At 42.2% G+C, this 20,076-nt stretch overlaps 1 protein-coding gene across 1 annotated transcript in view; it reads left to right on the top strand.

Annotated features, from left to right (window-relative positions):
• Positions 1 to 10,199: 10,199 nt before the first annotated feature.
• LOC123512164 overlaps positions 10,200 to 20,076 on the top strand; it is an 89,952-nt gene continuing 80,075 nt past the window's right edge. The window contains exons 1-3 of the mRNA XM_045268371.1: positions 10,200 to 10,489; positions 16,857 to 16,960; positions 17,895 to 17,996. Coding sequence (XP_045124306.1) covers positions 10,384 to 10,489; positions 16,857 to 16,960; positions 17,895 to 17,996 — 312 coding nt within the window. The 5' untranslated portion in view covers positions 10,200 to 10,383. The remainder of the gene's footprint in view (positions 10,490 to 16,856; positions 16,961 to 17,894; positions 17,997 to 20,076) is intronic.

Raw genomic sequence — 20,076 nt, 5'->3', positions numbered from 1 at the left:
AACAAAACCATGTCGTTTATACTTCAGCCTGTGCTTTGTCCAGGAACTGCATTTGCACTTCCTCTTGTTGAAGAAAAATAAGTAAAAGAAATTAGAGAAAAGCTGAGACGTGCGCGATGGCAACTTTAGAGTCAGAGGTGGTTGCCATGAGCCCAACCTATCGACATGATATATATATACTTTACCTTTCTAAATTGATGAAATATTATTTAATATTCCAATATGAAAAATTTAGTCACATTGTTTTTAGTTCAAATGAAAGGTTTTTATTACATATATCATGTTTACTTTTCCATTGGGATAGCATGCGGAGAACCGGGATGGATATGAAGCCATCCCAACTTGGTTCTGCTAATCCCGGGCAAGTTCCAGCTATCTAGAGTGGATGTTCCTGGTTCCGCGTATCATAGGCCAGTGTGATAGGGCCTTTAGAAAAAGGCCCTCTTGAGCGCTGGCTCTCCAAAGAGTTCAAAAAGTGCCAAAACCGTCAGCCAGAATTAGGGGACCAAATGCCTCGATACCTCCCTCGTAAAAGAAGACAAGTTGTAGGAATTCGGAAATACAGATGCAGGGAGGGAGTTCCAGAGTTTACCAGTGAAAGGGATGAATGATTGAGCGTACTGGTTAACTCTTGCATTAGGAGTTGCACAGAATAGGGATGAGAGGAAGAAGAAAGCCTTGTGCAGCGTGGCCGCAGGAGGAGGGGAGGCATGCAGTTAGGAAGATCAGTAGAACAGTTACCATGAAAATAGCGATAAAATATAGAAAGGGATGCAACATTACGGCGGTGAGAAAGAGACTGAAGACAGTTAGTCAGAGGAGGGAGTTGATGAGACGAAGAGCTTTCGATTCCACCCTATCAAGCAAAGCTGTGTGACTGGAACCCCCAAACATGCGAAGAGTACTCCATACAGGGACGGATAAGGCCCTTATACAGAGTAAGCAGTTGGAGGGCGAGAAAAACTGTCGGAGACGCCTCAGAACACCTAATTTCATAGAAGCTGTTTTAGCAAGAGATGAGATGTGAAGTTTCCAGTTAAGATTATGAGCAAAGGACAGACCGAGGATATTCATTGTGGAAGAGGAGACAGTTGAGTGTCATTGAAGAAGAGGGATAGTTGTCTGGAAGGTTGTGTCGAGTTGATAGATGGAGGAATTGAGTTTTGAGGCATTGAAAACTACTAGATTTTCTCTGCCCCAATCGGAAATCTTAGAAAGATCGGAAGTCAGGCGTTCCGTGGCGTCCCCGCGTGATCTGTTGATTTCCTGAAGGGTTGGACGTCTCTGAAAGAACGTGGAAAGATGTAGGTGGTATCATCAGCGTAGGAGTGGATAGGGCAAGAAGTTTGGTTAAGAAGGTCATTAATGAATAATAGAAAGAGAGTGGGTGACAGGACAGAACCCTGAGGAACACCACTATTAATAGGAGAAGAACAGTAGCCGTCTACCACAGCAGCAATAGAGCGGTCGGAAAGGAAACTTGAGATAAAGTTGCAGAGAGAAGGATAGAAGCCGTAGGAGGGCAGTTTTGAAATCAAAGCTTTATGCCAGACTCTATCAAAAGCTTTTGATATGTCTAACGCAACAGCAAAAGTTTCACCGAAATCTCTAAAAGAGGATGACCAAGACTCAGTAAGGAAAGCCAGAAGATCACCAGTAGAGCGACCTTGACGGAAGCCATACTGGCGATCAGACAGAAGATTGTGAAGTGACAGATGTTTGAGAATCTTCCTATTCAGGATAGATTCAAAAACTTTAGACAAGCAAGAGATTAAAGCTATAGGACGGTAGTTTGAGGGGTTAGAACGGTCACCCTTTTTAGGAACAGGCTGAATGTAGGCGAACTTCCAGCAGGAAGGAAAGGTAGAAGTCGATAGACAAAGTTGGAAGAGTTTGGCCAGGCAAGGTGCAAGCACAGAAGCACAGTTTTTGAGAACAATAGGAGGGACCCCATCAGGTCCATAAGCCTTCCGAGGGTTTAGGCCAGCAAGGGCATGGAAAACATCATTACGAAGAATTTTGATTGTAGACATGAAATAGTCAGAGGGAGGAGGGAGGACAAGCCCAGAATCGTCCAAGGTGGAGTTGTGAGCAAAGGTTTGAGAAAAGAGTTCAGCTTTAGAGACAGAAGAGATGGCAGTGGTGCCATCAGGATGAAATAAAGGAGGAAAGATGAAGAAGTGAAGTTATTTGAGATGTTTTTGGCTAGATGCCAGAAGTCACGAGGAGAGTTTGAGTTTGAAAGATTTTGACATTTCCTATTTATGAAAGAGTGTTTGGCAAGTTGAAGAACAGACTTGGCATGATTCCGGGCAGAGATATAAAGTGCATGAGATTCAGGAGATGGAAGGCTCAAGTACCTTTTGTGGGCAACCTCTCTATCATGTATAGCACGAGAACAGGCTGAGTTAAACCAAGGTTTAGAAGGTTTAGGTTGAGAAAAGAATGAGGAATGTACGCCTCCATGCCAGATACTAACACCTCTGTTATGCGTTCAGCACAAAGAGATGGGTCTCTGACACGGAAGCAATAATCATTCCAGGAAAATCAGCATAATACCTCCTCAGGTCCCCCAACTGGCAGAGGCAAAACGCCAGAGGCACCTTCGCTTTGGGGATCCTGCGGAGGGATTGGAAAAATAGGACAAGATACAGAAATGAGATTGTGATCGGAGGAGCCCAACGGAGATGAAAGGGTGACAGCATAAGCAGAAGGGTTAGAGGTGAGGAAGAGATCAAGAATGTTGGGCGTGTCTCCAAGACGGTCAGGAATACGAGTAGGGTGTTGCACCAGTTGCTCTAGGTCATGGAGGATAGCAAAGTTGAAGGCTAGTTCACCAGGGTGGTCAGTGAAGGAGAGGAAAGCCAAAGCTGGTGGTGAACATTGAAATCTCCAAGAATGGAAATCTCAGCGAAAGGGTAGAGGGACAGAATGTGCTCCACTTTAGAAGTTAAGTAGTCGAAGAAATTACTATAGTCAGAAGAGTTAGGGAGAGATAAACAGCACAGATGAATTTAGTTTGAGAGTGACTGTTAAGTCGTAGCCAGATGGTGGAAAATTCGGAAGACTCAAGAGCGTGGGCACGAGAGCAAGTTAAGTCGTTGCGTACATAGACGCAACATCCAGCTTTGGAATGAAAATGAGAATAGAGAAAGTAGGGAACAGAGAAGGGACTACTGTCAGTTGCCTCAGACAGCTGTGTTTCGGTGAGGAAAAGAAGATGAGGTTTAGTAGAGGAGAGGTGGTGTTCCACAGATTGAAAATTAGATCTAAGACCGCGAATGTTGCAGAAGTTAATGTAGAAAAAGTTGAGGGAGGTGTCAAGGCATTTGTGGTCTTCAAGAGGAGAGGTGTCCGACCTGGGGACATTTTTGCTATGATAGTAGTACTGGTAGTAATGGTAATAGTAGTAGTAGTAAGGTAGTAGTAATTGTATTTGTAATAGTAGTAGAGGTAGTAGCAGTAGTAGTATTATTGGTGGTATTATTATTATTATTGTTATTATTATTATTATTATTATTATTATTATTATTATTAGTAGTAGTAGTAGTAGTAGTAGTAGTAGTAGTAGTAGTATGGTAGTAGTATTATATTAATGATAATTTTATTATTATTATTAGTAGTAGTAGTAGTATGGCAGCAGTAGTAGTTGTAGTAGTAGTAGTAGTAGTAGCAGTAGTTAGTATGGTAGTAGTATTATGTTAATGATAATAGTAGTAGTAGTAGTAGTAGTAGTAGTAGTAGTACGGTAGTATTTGTAATATTTGTATTAGTAGTAAGGTAGTTGTAGTAGTTGTATAGTAATAGTTGCAGTAGTAGTAGTGACATGTTGAGTACCACCACCACCACTAATTTTATCGAGTCTCTTACATCGCTACACAATGAGCTAATGTGACACTGGTATTTGCTTCGTGAGACATTTATCGAAGCTCCGACACGTTCTTTGAAGTGTGCGGCTCTCCTGACTGAACACTGAATGTTGTGGGACCATGGAGGGGGTGGGGGGGAGAAGCAGGGTGCCAGAAAGAGGTGTGGTGGGGAGGGCGAGTGGTGAGGTGATACAAAAGCGGGTTTGATTAGTTTACGTTAGGTTACGTTGGGTGTGTTTATTATGTAAGGTTAGGTTAGGTTAGTTTAGTTTAGGATAGTTCAGCCTTGTTAGGCTAAGTTTGGCTGCATGAAGTTACTTATAGTTAGGTTAGATTAGGTTACGTTGGGTTAGGTTAGGTTAGTTAAATCGGGTTAGGCTAAATTTCCCTACGTTGAGTTACATATAATTAGGTTAGGTTGGGTTCAGTTCTGTTAGGTTATGTTGGTTTAGGTTATGTAAGTTCGAGTGAGGTAAAGCTTAGCGAGGTTTGGTAAAGTTCAGCTAGATTAGGTGAGGCATAGCTAGGTTAGGTTAGTTGCGTTCTGTTAGCTTAGTTTAGGCTGAAGAAGATTAAATTAGGATAAGTTAGATTACATTGTGTTTGGATATAATAAGTTATAACGTTAAGAAAGGCTAGATAAGGATAAATTTCGTCTAGTTAGGATATGATAAGTAAAGTTACAATGTCAAACTAGAACAATTTGAAACGAGACGCAAGATAATGAAGTGGAAGGCGAAAAGTCCCAGCAAGGGGCAACGAAGGGCGACGAGGCAGTAGAAACCGATCCTTGGGTTGAATGGGGCAAAAAGTTCGTGATATGTGGGTCAGAGAAGTGAGCAGGGAAGGAGGGTGTGAAAGATAGGGTATGGTAGGACTAAGTAGGACGCATGTGGCAGTGTAGGGGAAGAGAGGAGAGGAAATGCAGGTCATCAGGATAAGAGAAGAGGACGTGGTGTGGTAAAGAAAGACTGGCAAGAAAGAATGATTGAAATAGACGGGTTTTACAGCCACTTTAAAAGGGAGGGGAGGGGCAATAAAGGATGCGTAGAGGAGAATTGTAGGAAGGGAGAAATTGGTGGTCGTAAAGGAGAAGGGAGATAGAATAAGAAGGAAGAAGGTAAGAGAGAAACTGAGAAGGATTATGAGTAGGAAAGAGAGAGAGAGAGAGAGAGAGAGAGAGAGAGAGAGAGAGAGAGAGAGAGAGAGAGCGGATGGTGTAATCAATGCCTCACTCTCAAATCTAAACCCTGTTTTCTTGCACTGAAGTAATTGCCACATCCAACCCCATATTTTGAAACATATCTGCGTCGCATCACTACATTAGAAAGGGTTTAGTTGAAGTTGCAGGGATTTTAAGGACATTTTTACAGTTCTAGCGGCAGATTAACAAAATTTCTACTTTAATAATAGGAAAAACACTCTTGAGAACATACCTAATCATCTCCGTGGCCTTGGAAAATAGTAGTGGCGAGAGAGCAAAACGTTTCAGAGTAAGGACCCTAATTGTAGCACGGAAATCTTAGTGAAGGTAACTATTTGGTGATCTTTGGGGGAGGTTTTTCGGGTGTGAAGGGGTGTGTGGGTGTATGTAGTCTTAACCCAACCCCTTCCGCCCCTTCTACTGGTGTCAGACGGCGTCCTTCATCGCTCGTGCAGGATTCGTTGTGTCTTCCGCATATGTATGTCCGTCAAGGCTGCTGGGACAACGAGTCGCTTCTTCTTTAGTGTGATAGTGTCGTGCTTCGGGGGGTTCAAGGAGCGAGGTTAGGAAAGTCAGTAGTAGTAGTAGTAGTAGTAGTAGTAGTAAACCAGTGGTGGTGGTGGAGGTGATAGTAGTAGTGACGTGGGGGAAATTATTAGACGAATAGAAATGCGAGTTTTAAGTTTTGTTTGTCAGCGTTTCCTTTTACGTTAATTTTATCTATTCATCTAACTCTTTATGCATTTGTATGTTATTCTCGCTTTCAATTTGTTTCTTTTTCTTTATCTTTCATTTGTAATTCTATGTGTTCATTTATTTGTTTACCTACTTGTCACTTGTTCTCACTGTTCAGTTTATTTCACTTTATATTTCATTTGTGATCTCTTTCCCTCTCCTTTTATTCGTAACAAACTTGGGTTAAGATATAATTAACGCAAGTGGCGGGAGTGAATAACAAACAGTACCAAGTTAACTAATTTTTTTTATCTCAGTGCAGTGCGTTTATCGATAATATTGTTTTCTTTCACACCGATTACATTATCTCTCACTCTCTCTCTCTCTCTCTCTCTCTCTCTCTCTCTCTCTCTCTCTCTCTCTCTCTCTCTCATAGCACCATCTTTTCCCCACACAATCTTCCTTCTTAGGTTCTTCCTCTTTTCTCTTCCTCATTCATTCTTATCTATCGTCTTTCTTCTCTTCTCCATTCACTCATCTCCCTTCTCGTCTTTCTCTCATATCTTCTTTACCACTGTTCGCCTCTCGTCTTCCTCTCTTCTTTTCTAACTCCTCTTCTCTCGTTGTTCTCTTTTCTCTATTCATTCCTCTTCTCTCTTCTACCTCTCTTTTCCTTCTCACTCATCTTCCTCCCTCTTCGCCTCTCAATTTTTTTCTCTTATCATCGCTCCTTTGCTCCTCTCTCGTCTTCCTCCTTTCATTTCCTCTTCTCTCGTTTTCCTCTCTTCTCTCCGTCACTCATCTCCGTCTCCTGCAAGAGTGAGTGGGTAGAGATGGCGAGATCCTTCCCCATGCTGTGTCTGTGTGGGTGGGGACCTCGGCGGAGTGATGTGTTGACTCCGGTAACTGGAGAGGGATGTCTTATGGCCCCGGGACGAGGCCAGCCATGCAGCCGCGACGACGTGTGGCGGCCCTTGTGTGTGTGTGTGTGTGTGTGTGTGTGTGTGTATGATGCAAGGCAGATTGATTGACTGACTGATTAAGGGGTGATCGTAGTGTGGTGTTGTGTGGTGATGATGATAGTGATTGTTGTAACTGACGTCATTGTCATCATCTTCATTGTTGTCGTCATCTCGCATAGCTCATTATAGCTGCCATCGTTGTCATACTGGTATTCTTGTACTGTTATTACTGCAACTAATACTCTTTCTTTGGCTGCTGCTGTTACTGTTATATTCATCATCATCATCATCATCAACAGCAACTTCATTATTACTAGCGTTGTTGGTTTTGTAAGATATCATAAATCTACTAAAAATGAAAGCGAGTAAGGAAAGATTGTTGAATTATTCTGGGCATTGCAATGCACGCGCGCACACACACACACACACACACACACACACACACACACGAGTGAGTGATGACGTGTTAGATACTCCTTACTCATAGTGCTGTAATCGATCAGTAAGCAGTAGTAGCAGCAGCAGCAGCAGCAGCAGCAGAAGTAGTAGTAGTAGTAGTAGTAGTAGTAGTAGTAGCAGCAGCAGCAGCAGCAGCAGCAGCAGCAGCAGCAGCAGCTGCAATAACGGAACGAATGTCTTACTGTATTCAAAGGATAGACGGTGTGTGTGTGTGTGTGTGTGTGTGTGTGTATTCACTGTTTGATCTGCTGCAGTCTCTGACGAGACAGCCAGACGTTACCCTACGGAACGAGCTTAGAGCTCATTATTTCCGATCTTCGGATAGGCCTGAGACCAGGCACACACCACACACCGGGACAACAAGGTCACAACTCCTCGATTTACATCCCGTACCTACTCACTGCTAGGTGAACAGGAGCTACACGTGAAAGGAGACACACCCAAATATCTCCACCCGGCCGGGGAATCGAACCCCAGTCCTCTGGCTTGTGAAGCCAGGGCTCTAACCACTGAGCTACCGGGCCGTGTGTGTGTGTGTGTGTGTGTGTGTGTGTGTGTGTGTGTGTGTTTGTGTGTGTGTACCCGCGCGCCCATGCTGGCGGGGTGCCTGGCTTGCGTGGCGTGGCATTGTGTTGGCACCGTGAAGGGAGGCGGGGTGCCAGACGAGGTATGACACACCTCACTCCCTCACCCTCTCTGTTTACAAACACTTGGAGGCGCCCCTCATTTGAACCTTCAGCCACCCTATGCTCCTTCTCCTCCTCCTCCTCTTCTTCCTCGCACTGGATAAATAAATACGGAAAGAGAGATAAGTAGTTGTGTTGAAAACTAAAGACATTGGGTTTAACTGCTGTGTGTCTTACCTGTTCTGTCTTCACTCTCACTGCTCGACAATTTCTCATATTACCAGCAGCTTTTTGAACTGCAGTTTCTTAGTCTGTGCTTAGTTTAGATTTGTTTTTGATCGATGGTTAGTTATTTATGGTGGGTGTAAAAACTCAAGAAAAGAAAAAAAAAAAAGAAAAGAAAAAAGAAAGGCATTATCTGGCAGGAGGAATTGTCACGTGGATGTGTTTGTGTAGTATTCTGCTGTGTGTGTGTGTGTGTGTGTGTGTGTGTGTGTGTGTGTGTGTGTGTGTGTGTGTGTGTGTGTGTGTGTGTGCGCGCGCGTAGATTTAATTTTAGAAGAGCAGTGTAAAGGAGGAAAAAGATTACGTGAGAAGCTGCACACACACACACACACACACACACACACACACACACACACACACACACACTGCTTAGCCTTTATTTATTTTTTCTGCTTTCGTTGAGTCAAGATGAAGTGATAACTAGATTCAAACCACTACATGAAAAAAAAAACGAGGGTAGAAACACGAAGAAAGAACAAAAGTAAATAAAGAACGTAATTAAAACAAAATGTGGACAAAAAAAAAAACTAGAAACACGAGAAAAAATACATACAAAATAAACACTGATTTCGCGGCGGGTTGTATTAGGAAAGAGTGGTGATGGTGATGCTCTTGGTGATGCTTGTTTGGCGATGTGAGCGTCATGTCATCCGTGTGTGACTCATACAAACAATCCATCATTCATGCTGTGTGACTCATCCAGGACCTTCCAGGAAACATGATGCTTCTTTCCCCTTTTTCCTTGAGTCAAGGGTTGGCGCCACGCACTAGTCCTCTCCAGTCCTGTCTATCCCTCATTTCTTCCTCCTTTGCAGTCCACTCAGTACATGACCTTTATAAAACCAGGGTGATGTGAGTTCGTATGTTCTTTTGCTTGTTTTTCCTAATCTCGCCACTAAATGGACTGTCACTCTACTCCTCCTCTCTTATTCTTGAATAGTTTCTGTTTGTCTACCACAAGTTGCTTATAAATTAGTATCTTGGTTTTCCTCCTAACATTCGTAGTATTAGTATATCAACTTTCAATTCATTTTTTTTTATTTCTTCCTCTTCTTTGCTTTAATTCTCTCTGTTTTCAATTCTTTACTCTCAATTAATTCTCCATTTCCTCCTACTCTTTACTTCAGCTTCTTTAATCTTCATTTCTCTCTTCTCCCAATCATTTGATCTACATTGAGTCTTGCGAATAATCAAACAAACCGTGGTGTGCGCCTGCGGTCAGTCCATCTGTGCGGGCAGGCAGGCAGCGGGTGGCAGACAGGACACAGGGCAGGTTAGGCAGGACGGTGACAGGTTGGGGTGGGGGCAGCAGCAGCAGCACCAGGCCGCCTCAACCCTTTGCGGAAGAGTTCATTCATTGCCTCGATTGGCTTGTTCTTGTCGGCATCCGGGTTGGTCTGTGCGCCTAAAACCTCACACACGGAAAGCCAACATTTAAATCACGAAAAGAATTGTGACCCTATAATTTTTTCACTTTTGGTTAGGATGATCATTATGACGTTTTCGTAGCTTTTAGTCGCTACAACCTATTGTATATTTGGCGTTCCGAGTCCTATGTGGTAATTCGTAGACCTCAGTTAGTAATACTGTGAGGAACAACATAATTATTAAGTGTATGTCATATCAGGACTTTACATTATGTAATGAGCTGCTAAGCGCCTCATTAGATTGCAGAGAAAATCAGGAGGCTCAGTATCGCACCACGAGTCTGTCAAGTGTTTAAAGTAGACGAGACGAGACTGTTGGAGGCACGCGTTAGTTTGTTTTGTTTGGGTGTTGGTGAGTGGATCCTTCGTGCGTACCCCGAGGCACAGGGCGGCAAGATCTAGGCCATAGGAGGGCATGACTGCCTCCTTGTACTACTGCTGTGGCCCCAAGACGGTAGGGCGCAAGGATGAGAGTCGTGGGATAGGGGCACCGATGGGCAAGAGGGTAGGAGCGCTGTGGAGAGGGGATAGAGGCAGTGGCTGAACGTGGAGGAGGAGCAGGGGTTCTTAGGGTAGGGGTAGGGACAGAAGTAGAAGGCGGTGGTGAGCGGAGGGGGGCTGTTTGCGTAGAGGCGTGGGCAGGGAGGGGACAGTGGGTATGTGCTACATAGGGGAGCCGAAGGTTATGTTATTGTAGGGGCCACGAGGGATCAGGGCAGCAGTAGTAGTGGTTGGAGGGGAGTGGGGATGGCTGGAGTGGGGTAGCACAAGGCGTGGTGTGTGTGCCTCGCTTGTTCCCCTTCCCCCTCTCGCCCCTCTCCTTGCCACCATTCCTCAGTCGCGTCCTCGCCGCCCCTGTGTCGGGACGCCCTAGTAATGGCGGGTGTGGCCGCTGTGATGAAGTCCTCGTGTCACGGTCGTGGAACTTTAGCTGCTCACCGATACTCCCTCCTGCTGTTGCCACTGCTAGTGCTGCTGCAAGGTAATGAGTGCTGCTGCTGCTGCTGGTGCTGTCTCCTCTCTCTCCCTGCCTCATGTTAATGCCTTTATGCTGATGTTAATTAACAAACTTTTTTTTCTTTAGTTCACTTGATTTCTCATACCAGGGACAGACAAGCTATAGGAAATGGTGGGAGAAAATAAGTTTATTAATTTCCTTAAAAAAAATATATATATATAAAATGGCGCTCGCATTTTCACGAGAAGCTAGGTAGAGGCAGGCGAGAAGAGGAATAGTGGGGAAACGAAATTTATTCATTTCCTAAAAAGGAAAAATGATAGTGCATAGTGAATGAATAGGAGTGTTGTGTATAGATTATGTAGTTTAGTCTTTTTTTTTTTAACAGTTGTCCAAAGTCTTGCACAGTTGGAGGCGGCGAGCTAGACATGTATAGGAGTAAAATCATATAGTAATTAGAACCGTATTTTGTAAAGCTTTGCTCTCTGACAACTATTTTCATTCAAAGGACACAAGATTTGCAGGATTTTCAGGAGAGTTTCTTCTGCTGGTAGTGCAGGAGTCTTGTTAATCTATCACTAGAGGCGTAAAAACATCTTAACAATCCGTATTAACTTCAACTATAGAAACTTACAAACTATTTTGGATGTCGCGTAAGTGTTCCAAAAATATAATCCTAAATGCAGAGCTAATTAGAAAGAGAAAACGGGAAGAGGTGAATGATTTATTTTAACATTAACCACGGTGTGATGGAGAAATTGATGGAATTTTGGAAATATTTTGAAACAGCCTTTCGCACCTCCGTTGCTTTCAAATGGTTCTAATTTAAGTGATACTGGTTTTTAAAGGTTGATTTTACGGTTATGGTGATAGATTTTAATCTATCACTATAACCATAAAATCAACCTGACAAGACAGGCTGACAAGATTTGTACATTATTAACTGGAGGAACACTCGTGGGAACCTTGTTAATCACTTCTTTAGCCTCTGGAAATAGTCATGGTGAGAGGACGAAGCGTTTCAGAGTACAGGCCTTTGACACTGTGACGATACAAATGAATATAACAAGCAGGGGAAGGTATGCAGTATGGTAGAGATAATTGTGTTGAGTCGAGTCGAGTCTTTGGAATGTAAGAACGAAGCATATCCACAAAGAACAGATGAATGACCTACCTTTCACAATTGCAAGACAAGAGATGATAATAGTGAGGAATTATAGCCTTTGTACTCTCTAATCTAATATAATTACGGTCCCTTCATGAATTCAAGTTGTTGTCTTGGCCTATTGTTCCGTATTGTTGAAATAGTTGTCTTGAAGATTTTCTCTATAGTCTCATCCAATACTTACCTCTTGTAATACTTTATTCATTACTTCTCTCGCGAAAGTTAATATTTGTCCATTACTACAAGTTATGTTTCAAGGCGCGTATTCATAAACGCTTCGCTCTCTCACCACGACTGTTTACAATAGTCGTGGGGAAGTAACACTGGTTTTCAAGTTTTTTTTTTATGACTAAGGGAAGATTAACAACATTCCTATGTTAATATCAGGAAAAAAAGAAAGACGCTTAAGAACCTGGCTAGTAATGTCTATGGCCTTGAAAACTGTCGTGGTGTAAGAGCAAAGCATCTCTGATACACGCCTGTTTCTTTTATACGAATTATTTTTCTTATTGTTCGTAAGAGTTATTATCCTTTCAATCATCGCTTCGATCAACCACGACAGGGGGAGAAGGGCAGAAGCACAGACTTAGTGGTTGTTATGATGATGAGCCTGGACACGCCCTGATGGTTACCCACGTAATAGCACAGCTGGGGACTGCACCCCTCTGGATCTCACCCCAGGAAGATCGCATCGACTTCTTTAAACCCTCCTAACATAAATCTGAATAGCAATATTCTTTAACAACTAGGTGAATTATACTTATTAGTTTATATCCGCGTTCCAGTACAAAGAAGCGAAGGGCGACATCCCGCAGCTCTGAATGAGGACTGGGTGAGTGAGTGAGGCAGAGGATGAGAAATGATGACTCGATTAACCTTTGACTCAACCCTATTTAACGTTACTGAGTGCAGATAACCGCCCACAGGTCAATTGCGAAATCAGATGCGGGAGAGGAAGGGAGGGAGGGAAAGGTTTATAAGACTAATACTCGATCTATTATCCATGCGGGGGTTTGAAGGGAGAGCAGCTCCTCGACTTCCCATGATCTCTTCCCTCTCCCTCACCTCCTCATCCTCACCCTTATTATTTTTAACCATTTTCTAGAATACTAAATATGCATCGCACTTCCGCTACTTTCGAAAGACTAGTTGAAGCTACATGTGTTTTTAAGAGTATTTATACAGTGTCGGTGGCAGATTAACAGCATTTTACTTTGTTACACGAGAAACACTTTTTGAAAACTTGGTTTTGGAAAATAGTTTTGGTGAGGAAGCAAAGCTTTTCTGAACATGTGCAACTCACTCGTACAGCCATCAGTCTGTCCGAAACCTTTCAAACTGACTACTCAGGCACGTGCGGAAGAGAATGTCTGTCTGCTTATTCCAAGGAAACTCATTAATCGCTCTAGACATGGTTTTATATAGTGTTGTTATAACTAGATATGGGTATCGTAAGGTTTAGTGTCAGAAAATACAATTTTGTTGCTTTGCGTTGCTGTATAATTTTATTTTAAAAATTTTCTTTTTATTCATAGTTTTTTCATTAATATCATTACTATATTTGAATATTGGTATGTTTTATTTTCCTTACATGTTACTATATAAATACTCATCTTATGTTAGAATATACATCATAAGTGTTGCACAACTGCACCTATTTAAAGTACAGGCATAATGATATGTGTTTCGTGTTTCTATAATTAACTGAGTTATGATAAAGCCTGTAAAGGGAAAGGACGCACGAGACTAATATGATAACTAATGACAAGAAGACACAACGAATATATTGGAATACGAAAAATGGCGGCACAACGCCGTCATATGGCACTACCTTAAATACTCGAGACTGTGGCTCCTCAACTCACAAGAACCAAGACAAGAACACAAAACAGGTAAGTCTCTCCGAGTAACTAAGGATATGATTACAAGTAATTGTCTTAGCAGCGAGACACGCGACCGACTGTCCTGACTCATGACATAGGGATGCACCGCAGGGTACAAGTGGTCTCCGGGGGTTTGGGTACTATTAGGTGTAGGAGGCAGGCCATAACGGATATGAGAGTGTGAGGTAAATATAGCCTGACCCACATGGCTGAGGTTCGGTGAGGTATACGGGAGAGGGGAGGCGTGGCGTGGGAAACAAAAGTAACGAGGGGTCGGCTAAGATGAAAGGTGAGCGGGCAGTAGGAAGATGTCAGTCAGGGGTGAATGATGCCACAGTGTTATGACAGCAGGACGGCGGGGGTATGGCCAGCTGCTGGGTACCCTCCCTCTCCCCTGCTGCTCCTTCTGTCCGCCCCTTTTCTCCTTTGTCTAGGAAGGGTCTTCGCATGTGGCAAGGGAAGAGGAAGGACAGAAAGTTAAGGTCTGGCGGTCAATGTCGAGGGTGAAACTGAAGCCAACTCGGAAGTCTGGCGATGGAGATAAGACAGGGTCGAGTTCTCACACATGTCTGGTGCAGGTTAGGTTTCTGACAGGCTCTGGTGGAGGGTATTAGGGTTTCCAATGATATCGCCACGATTCTAGTAGTAGTTTGTTAGTTTCCACGATTCCACGTTTGTTAATCTCCATAATTCTACTAGTAGTCTGTTAAGGACTCTTTCAAAAGAGTACGTGACAAGAATGATACTTATTTATGCACGAAGGGAATCTGGCCAAGGACAACAAACAATATATAAGAAAAAGGCCCACTGGATTGCCAGTTCCCTTAAAGAGAATAAGAGTTATCCAAAAGACTGGGACAATGGGAATGAATTTTGAGGCTGTCTGTGGAGTTAGCTTCATGCTAAATGTCTCATGTTGCCAGAGATATTCCTCTCAATGACTAACTTTACTCGTTGTCACACCCTACTTGTGACGTCCGAACATCTTGACACTCATAAGTTCACAACTCAATGTGCCACTGCATCCAAGATGAATTAAACTCCGGATTTTCGGCTCGCTATCTAAGTAGCAGGAAATTGATACTGAATTCTTACTGAAACATAAAACCCTTATCTGTTTACTAGATTTTTCACTAAATTTATCTTAGTAATGCACGCGTGGCTCAGATCCAACGGTTCCCTATTTACCCATGAAGTTTCAGGCCGGTAGTACAGCCGAAGTGACTTCTTCAGACACAGAGATTTGCTTCTGCAGAAGCTGAATATGCATTGATACATCGATGAAGTCAGATAATTGGTAGAGCATGATGTCTTTGTTGATTTTACTATACTTGGGAAAAGCGAGGTGATGCCTATCAGTAAAACACTGGCAGATGACACTAGGCCCATATTATCAAGCCTTTTGGGCTCTCTAAAATGGATTAGCGAGGTTCTCATGGGTGTCATTTTTTCCTCATTGATAATGCGGAGTCGTTGTAAGAATAATTGAACTAAAAGTCACAGCAACTACGTCTCAAGAAATTCAAGTATTCGAGACGATGCACCGAAGCATATACCTATACTCTAGAGTCTAGACATTCACTTTTCTCTCTTCATCTCCTCAACATATGACTTCTTTTCAGATTTAGATATATGATATTAAACTAACCATGCGCATCCGTTCTGAAGTATTATTATTTTTTTTCGTAATGAAGCAGAGCTGGAAAAAAATAGATAATTAATAAGAAAAAAAAAATTCATATGAAGTTCATTCAAACGAATCTACCACTGATTCATCTTGATTGCAATGATTTGTTGTACCTAGTCTTTCTCAAACATCTGTCACTTCACAGTCTTTTATCTGATCGCCAGTATGGATTCCGTCAAGGTCACTCTACTGGTGATCTAGCTTTCCTTACTGAGTCTTGGACATCCTCTTTTAGAGATTTCGGTGAAACCTTTGCTGTAGCGTTAGACATATCAAAAGTTTTTGATAGAGTCTGTCTTAAAGCTTTGATTTCAAAACTGCCCTCCTACTGCTTCTATCCTTAATTCTCTCTGCAACTTTATTTCAAGTTTTCTTTCCGACAGTTCTATTGCTGCTGTGGTAGACGGCCACTGTTCTTCTCCTAAATCTATTAATAGTGAAGTTCCTCAGAGTTCTGTCCTGTCACCCACTCTCTTTCTATTATTCATTAATGACCTTCTTAACCAAACTTCTTGCCCTATCCACTCCTACGCTGATAATACCACCATCTTTCCACGTCCTTTCAGAGACGACCAACCCTTCAGGAAGTCATCAGATCACGCAGAGACGCCACAGAACGCTTGACTTCCGGTCTTTCTAAGATTTCCAATTGGGGCAGAGAAAATCTATTAGTTTTCAATGCCTCAAAAACTCAATTCCTCCATCTATCAACTCGACACAACCTTCCAGACAACTATCCCCTCTTCTTTAATGACACCCAACTGTCCCCCTCTTTCACATTGAATATCCTCGGTCTGTCCTTTACTCATAATCTTAACTGGAAACTTCACATCTGGTCTCTTGCTAAAACAGCTTCTATGAAGTTGGGCGTTCCGAGGCTTCTCAGCCAGTTTTCTGTCCCTCCATCTGCTAACTCTGTACAAGCGCCTTATCCGCCCCTGTATGGAGTACTCTTCGCATATTTGTGGTGGTGGGGGGGGTGGTCCAGTCACACAGTTTAACTATATAGGGTGCATGGAATCTAAAGCTTTTCGTCTCACCAACTCCCCTCCTCTGACTAACTGTCTTCAGCCTCTTTCTCCCCGTCGAAATGTTACATCTCTTTATATCTTTTATCGCTATTTTTATGCTAACTGCTCTACTGATCTTCCTAATTGCATGCCTCCCCTCCTCCTTGGGCCTCATTGCACAAGGTTTTCTTCTTCCTTATTCTGTCCAACTCTCTATCGCAAGAGTTAACCAATACTCTCAATCATTCATACCTTTCATTGGTAAACTTTGGCACTCCCTCCCTGCATCTGTATTTCCGACCTCCTACGACTTGTCTTCTTTTAAGAGTGAGTTATCGAGGCATTTGCTTCCTAATTTTGGCTGACGCTTTTCCTCTGTGTAGAGAGCAAGCACTCAAGTGGCCCTTTTGTTTTTAATATATATATATATATATATATATATATATATATATATATATATATATATATATATATATATATATATATATATATATATATATATATATATATATATATATATATATATATATATATATATATTTTTTTTTTTTTTTTTTTTTTTTTTTTTGCCCTTGGCTGGCCCTCTTCCCTACATAAAAGAAAAAAAATCTGCGTGTGTGTTTAACTGCTCAATGTCTTGTTGCAGCGTATGTGGGCCAGGCCAGCCGAGATGACGTCACGCGCCAGCAGGTGTTCGTGGGGGAGAGCATCACGCTCAAGTGTTACGCCAAGCTAGACCATCTCCGCTCCGTGAGTCACTTTATTGCAATAATCACGCTTTAAAAATTGCCTTGCATTCTTATCTATACTTATTAGGCTATTTAAAAATTACTGTTACTTTTGCAAACGTAGAGGTGGATTTTATCCCTTGTATTTATCACATTTTTTACATGTGTTACTCATGTATTGAGGGAATCTGTATAAGTCTTGTAATACAGGATGGTACTGTGCCTCTGTATTTCATTGTACTAAATGTTGTTAGTTCAAAGACTTACACTTAGTACGATATACGTTGTAGTATATTTATGTGCTTTTTTTTTTTTTTAACTCCTTGGGGTAGCGTATGCTCAGAGCCGGTTTTTGCTATAGGCAATATGGGCGACCGCCCAGGACGCAATCTATTTGGGGGTACCAATGGATTGCTCGCCTAGGGTGCAAAACTAGCCAGGACCGTCTCTGCCTATGCTAGTCTTCCTAAGTCCCTTTCATTAATACATCAAATTCTTGAGAAGAGTATGATGTTCTTAGGAACGATGACCAGTACTAATCATTCAATCAGGTTTTTGAAACGCAAGAAAAAGGAATCATGTGGGAATAAAACGCTGACTGAAGCTGTGCTGTTCCTACATAACAGTGGTAAAACACTTCCCTGTCCACCACTTACACAGTCTGTGGGTTCCCACTTAATTTTACTCGTTTGACACATCCAAGTCAGTGGGACTCAGTCCTGGTCGAGTAATTTAAGAGGGAAGGTGGTGGAAGTTTTAACGAGATTGGTTTCGGATACGGGTCGAAACAAACAGTTCTCACTCACAGCAGCTAGCATAAGTAATACAGCGCGGCCCCAACAAACCTCCAAGAAGAAGTAATACAGCGCGGAAGTGGACTATGGGCTCAAGGAATACATGTTCTGGGTGGACACAGCAGATGAACCGTGACCAGTGTAGTGTTTCCTGTGTTGCAGTACCGATGGGTGTACATCCGCCAGGGCACCAAGCGGCCTCAGGTGCTGTCCTCAGGCCGCACTCTCATAGTTCAGGAGCCAAGGTTTTCTCTGAATACGCAGGTAAGCAGTGGTATGTTGCGGAAATGTAAGTGTGCGTTTATCATTAACCCCTACACTGCCGGCCGAAGACCATGGCACCAAAGTACTAATGCATAAGTCTTTATAATCATATATATATATATATATATATATATATATATATATATATATATATATATATATATATATATATATATATATATATATATATATATATATATATATATATATATATATATATATATATATATATATATATATATATATATATTTTTTTTTTTTTTTTTGCAGTAGGGACAACTACAATTCTGGCCAAGGGCAACAATAAAAAATAAAAAAAAGGCAGGGAGTTTCAGAGTTTACCAGAGAAAGGTATAAATTATTGAGAGTACTGGTTAACTCTTGGATTAGAGAGTTGGACAAAATAGGGGTGAGAGGAAAAAGAAAGCCTTGTGCAGCAAGGCTGCAGGAGGAGGGGAGGCATGCAGTTAGCAAGATCAGTAGAGCAGGTAGCATGAAAATAGCAATAAAAGATAAACATATGCAACATTTCGGCAGTGAGAAAGAGACTGAAGACAGTCAGTCAGAGGAGGGGAGGTGAGATGAAAAGCTTTTTATTCCACCCTATCTAATATAACTGTGTGAGTGAAACCTCCCCCCCCTCAAGCATGCAAAGAGGATGACCAAGACTCGGTAAGGAACACCAGAAGATCACCAGTAGAGCAACCTTGATGAAAGCCATACTGGTGATCAGATAGAAGATTATGAAGTGACAGATATTTTAGGGAGGCGGTGGCATAGTGGATAAGGTGGTGAGCATGGGATCGGGCAGACGTCCACGCGTAGGTTCGAATCCCACCACCTACAGCCTTAAAACACTTTGCCATATGTCGAGTGGTTTAAAGTTACATACATATCACCATGATGCCCAGGTTCTAGGTGGTTACACTCAAGATGAGCTTGGGCAGTGATATGGGCCCTAATATGGGTACCACTATAAATAAAATTGCCTGTGCCACTAATGGGCGGAAGCTGAACAGCGCTTCCCATACACTCTTCAAGTGTACCTACAGGTGCTATAGGCCTTACCGTAAAAAAAAAAAAAAAAAAAAAAGATAAGGCCTTTGTACAGAGTTAGCAGCTGGAGGGACGAGATAAACTGGCAGAGACCCTACAGAATGCCTAACTTCATAGGAGCTCTTTTAGTGAGAGATGAGATGTGAAGTTTCCAGTTAAGATTATGAGTAAAGGACAGGCCGAGGATATTCATTCTGGAAGAGAGAGACAGTTGAGTGTCATTGAAGAAGAGGGGATAGTTATCTGGAAGGTTGTGTCGAGTTGATAGATGGAAGAATTGAGTTTTTGAGGCACTGAACACTACTAAGTTTTCTCTGCTCCAATCAGAAATCTTAGAAAGATCAGAACCCAGGCATTCTGTGGTGTCCCTGTGTGATCTGATGACTTCCTTAAGGGTTGGTCGTCTCTGAAAGGACGTGGAAAGATGTAGGGTGGTATCAGCAGCGTAGGAGTGGATAGGGCAAGAAGTTTGGTTAAGAGGATCATTAATGAACCATAGAAAGAGAGTTGGTGACAGGACAGAACCCTGAGGAACACTACTACTAATAGATTTAGGAGAAGAACAGTGGCTGTATACCACAGCAGTAATAGAACTGTCAGAAAGGAAACTTGAGATAAAGTTGCAGAGAGAAGGATAGAAACCATAGGAGGGCAGTTTAGAAATAAAAGCTTTATGCCAGACTCTAACAGAAGCTTTTGATATGCCTAATGCGACAGCAAAAGTTTCACCGAAATCTCTAAAAGAGGATGACCAAGACTCGGTAAGGAACACCAGAAGATCACCAGTAGAGCAACCTTGATGAAAGCCATACTGGTGATCAGATAGAAGATTATGAAGTGACAGATATTTAAGAATCTTCCTATTCAAGTTAGATTAAAAAACTTTACACAAACAAGAGGTTAAAGCTATAGAATGGTAGTTTGAAGGATTAGAATGGTCACCACATTTTAGGAACAGGCTGAATGTAGGCAGCCTTCCAGCAAGAAGGAAAGGTAGAAGTCAATAGACAGTTGAAAGAGTTTG

The sequence above is a fragment of the Portunus trituberculatus genome, chromosome 33 (assembly GCF_017591435.1).
Source record: "Portunus trituberculatus isolate SZX2019 chromosome 33, ASM1759143v1, whole genome shotgun sequence".
NCBI classification, from domain to species: Eukaryota; Metazoa; Arthropoda; class Malacostraca; order Decapoda; family Portunidae; genus Portunus; species Portunus trituberculatus.
Note: the sequence above shows the minus strand (reverse complement) of the source record. Positions and strands in the feature narration are given on the sequence as shown.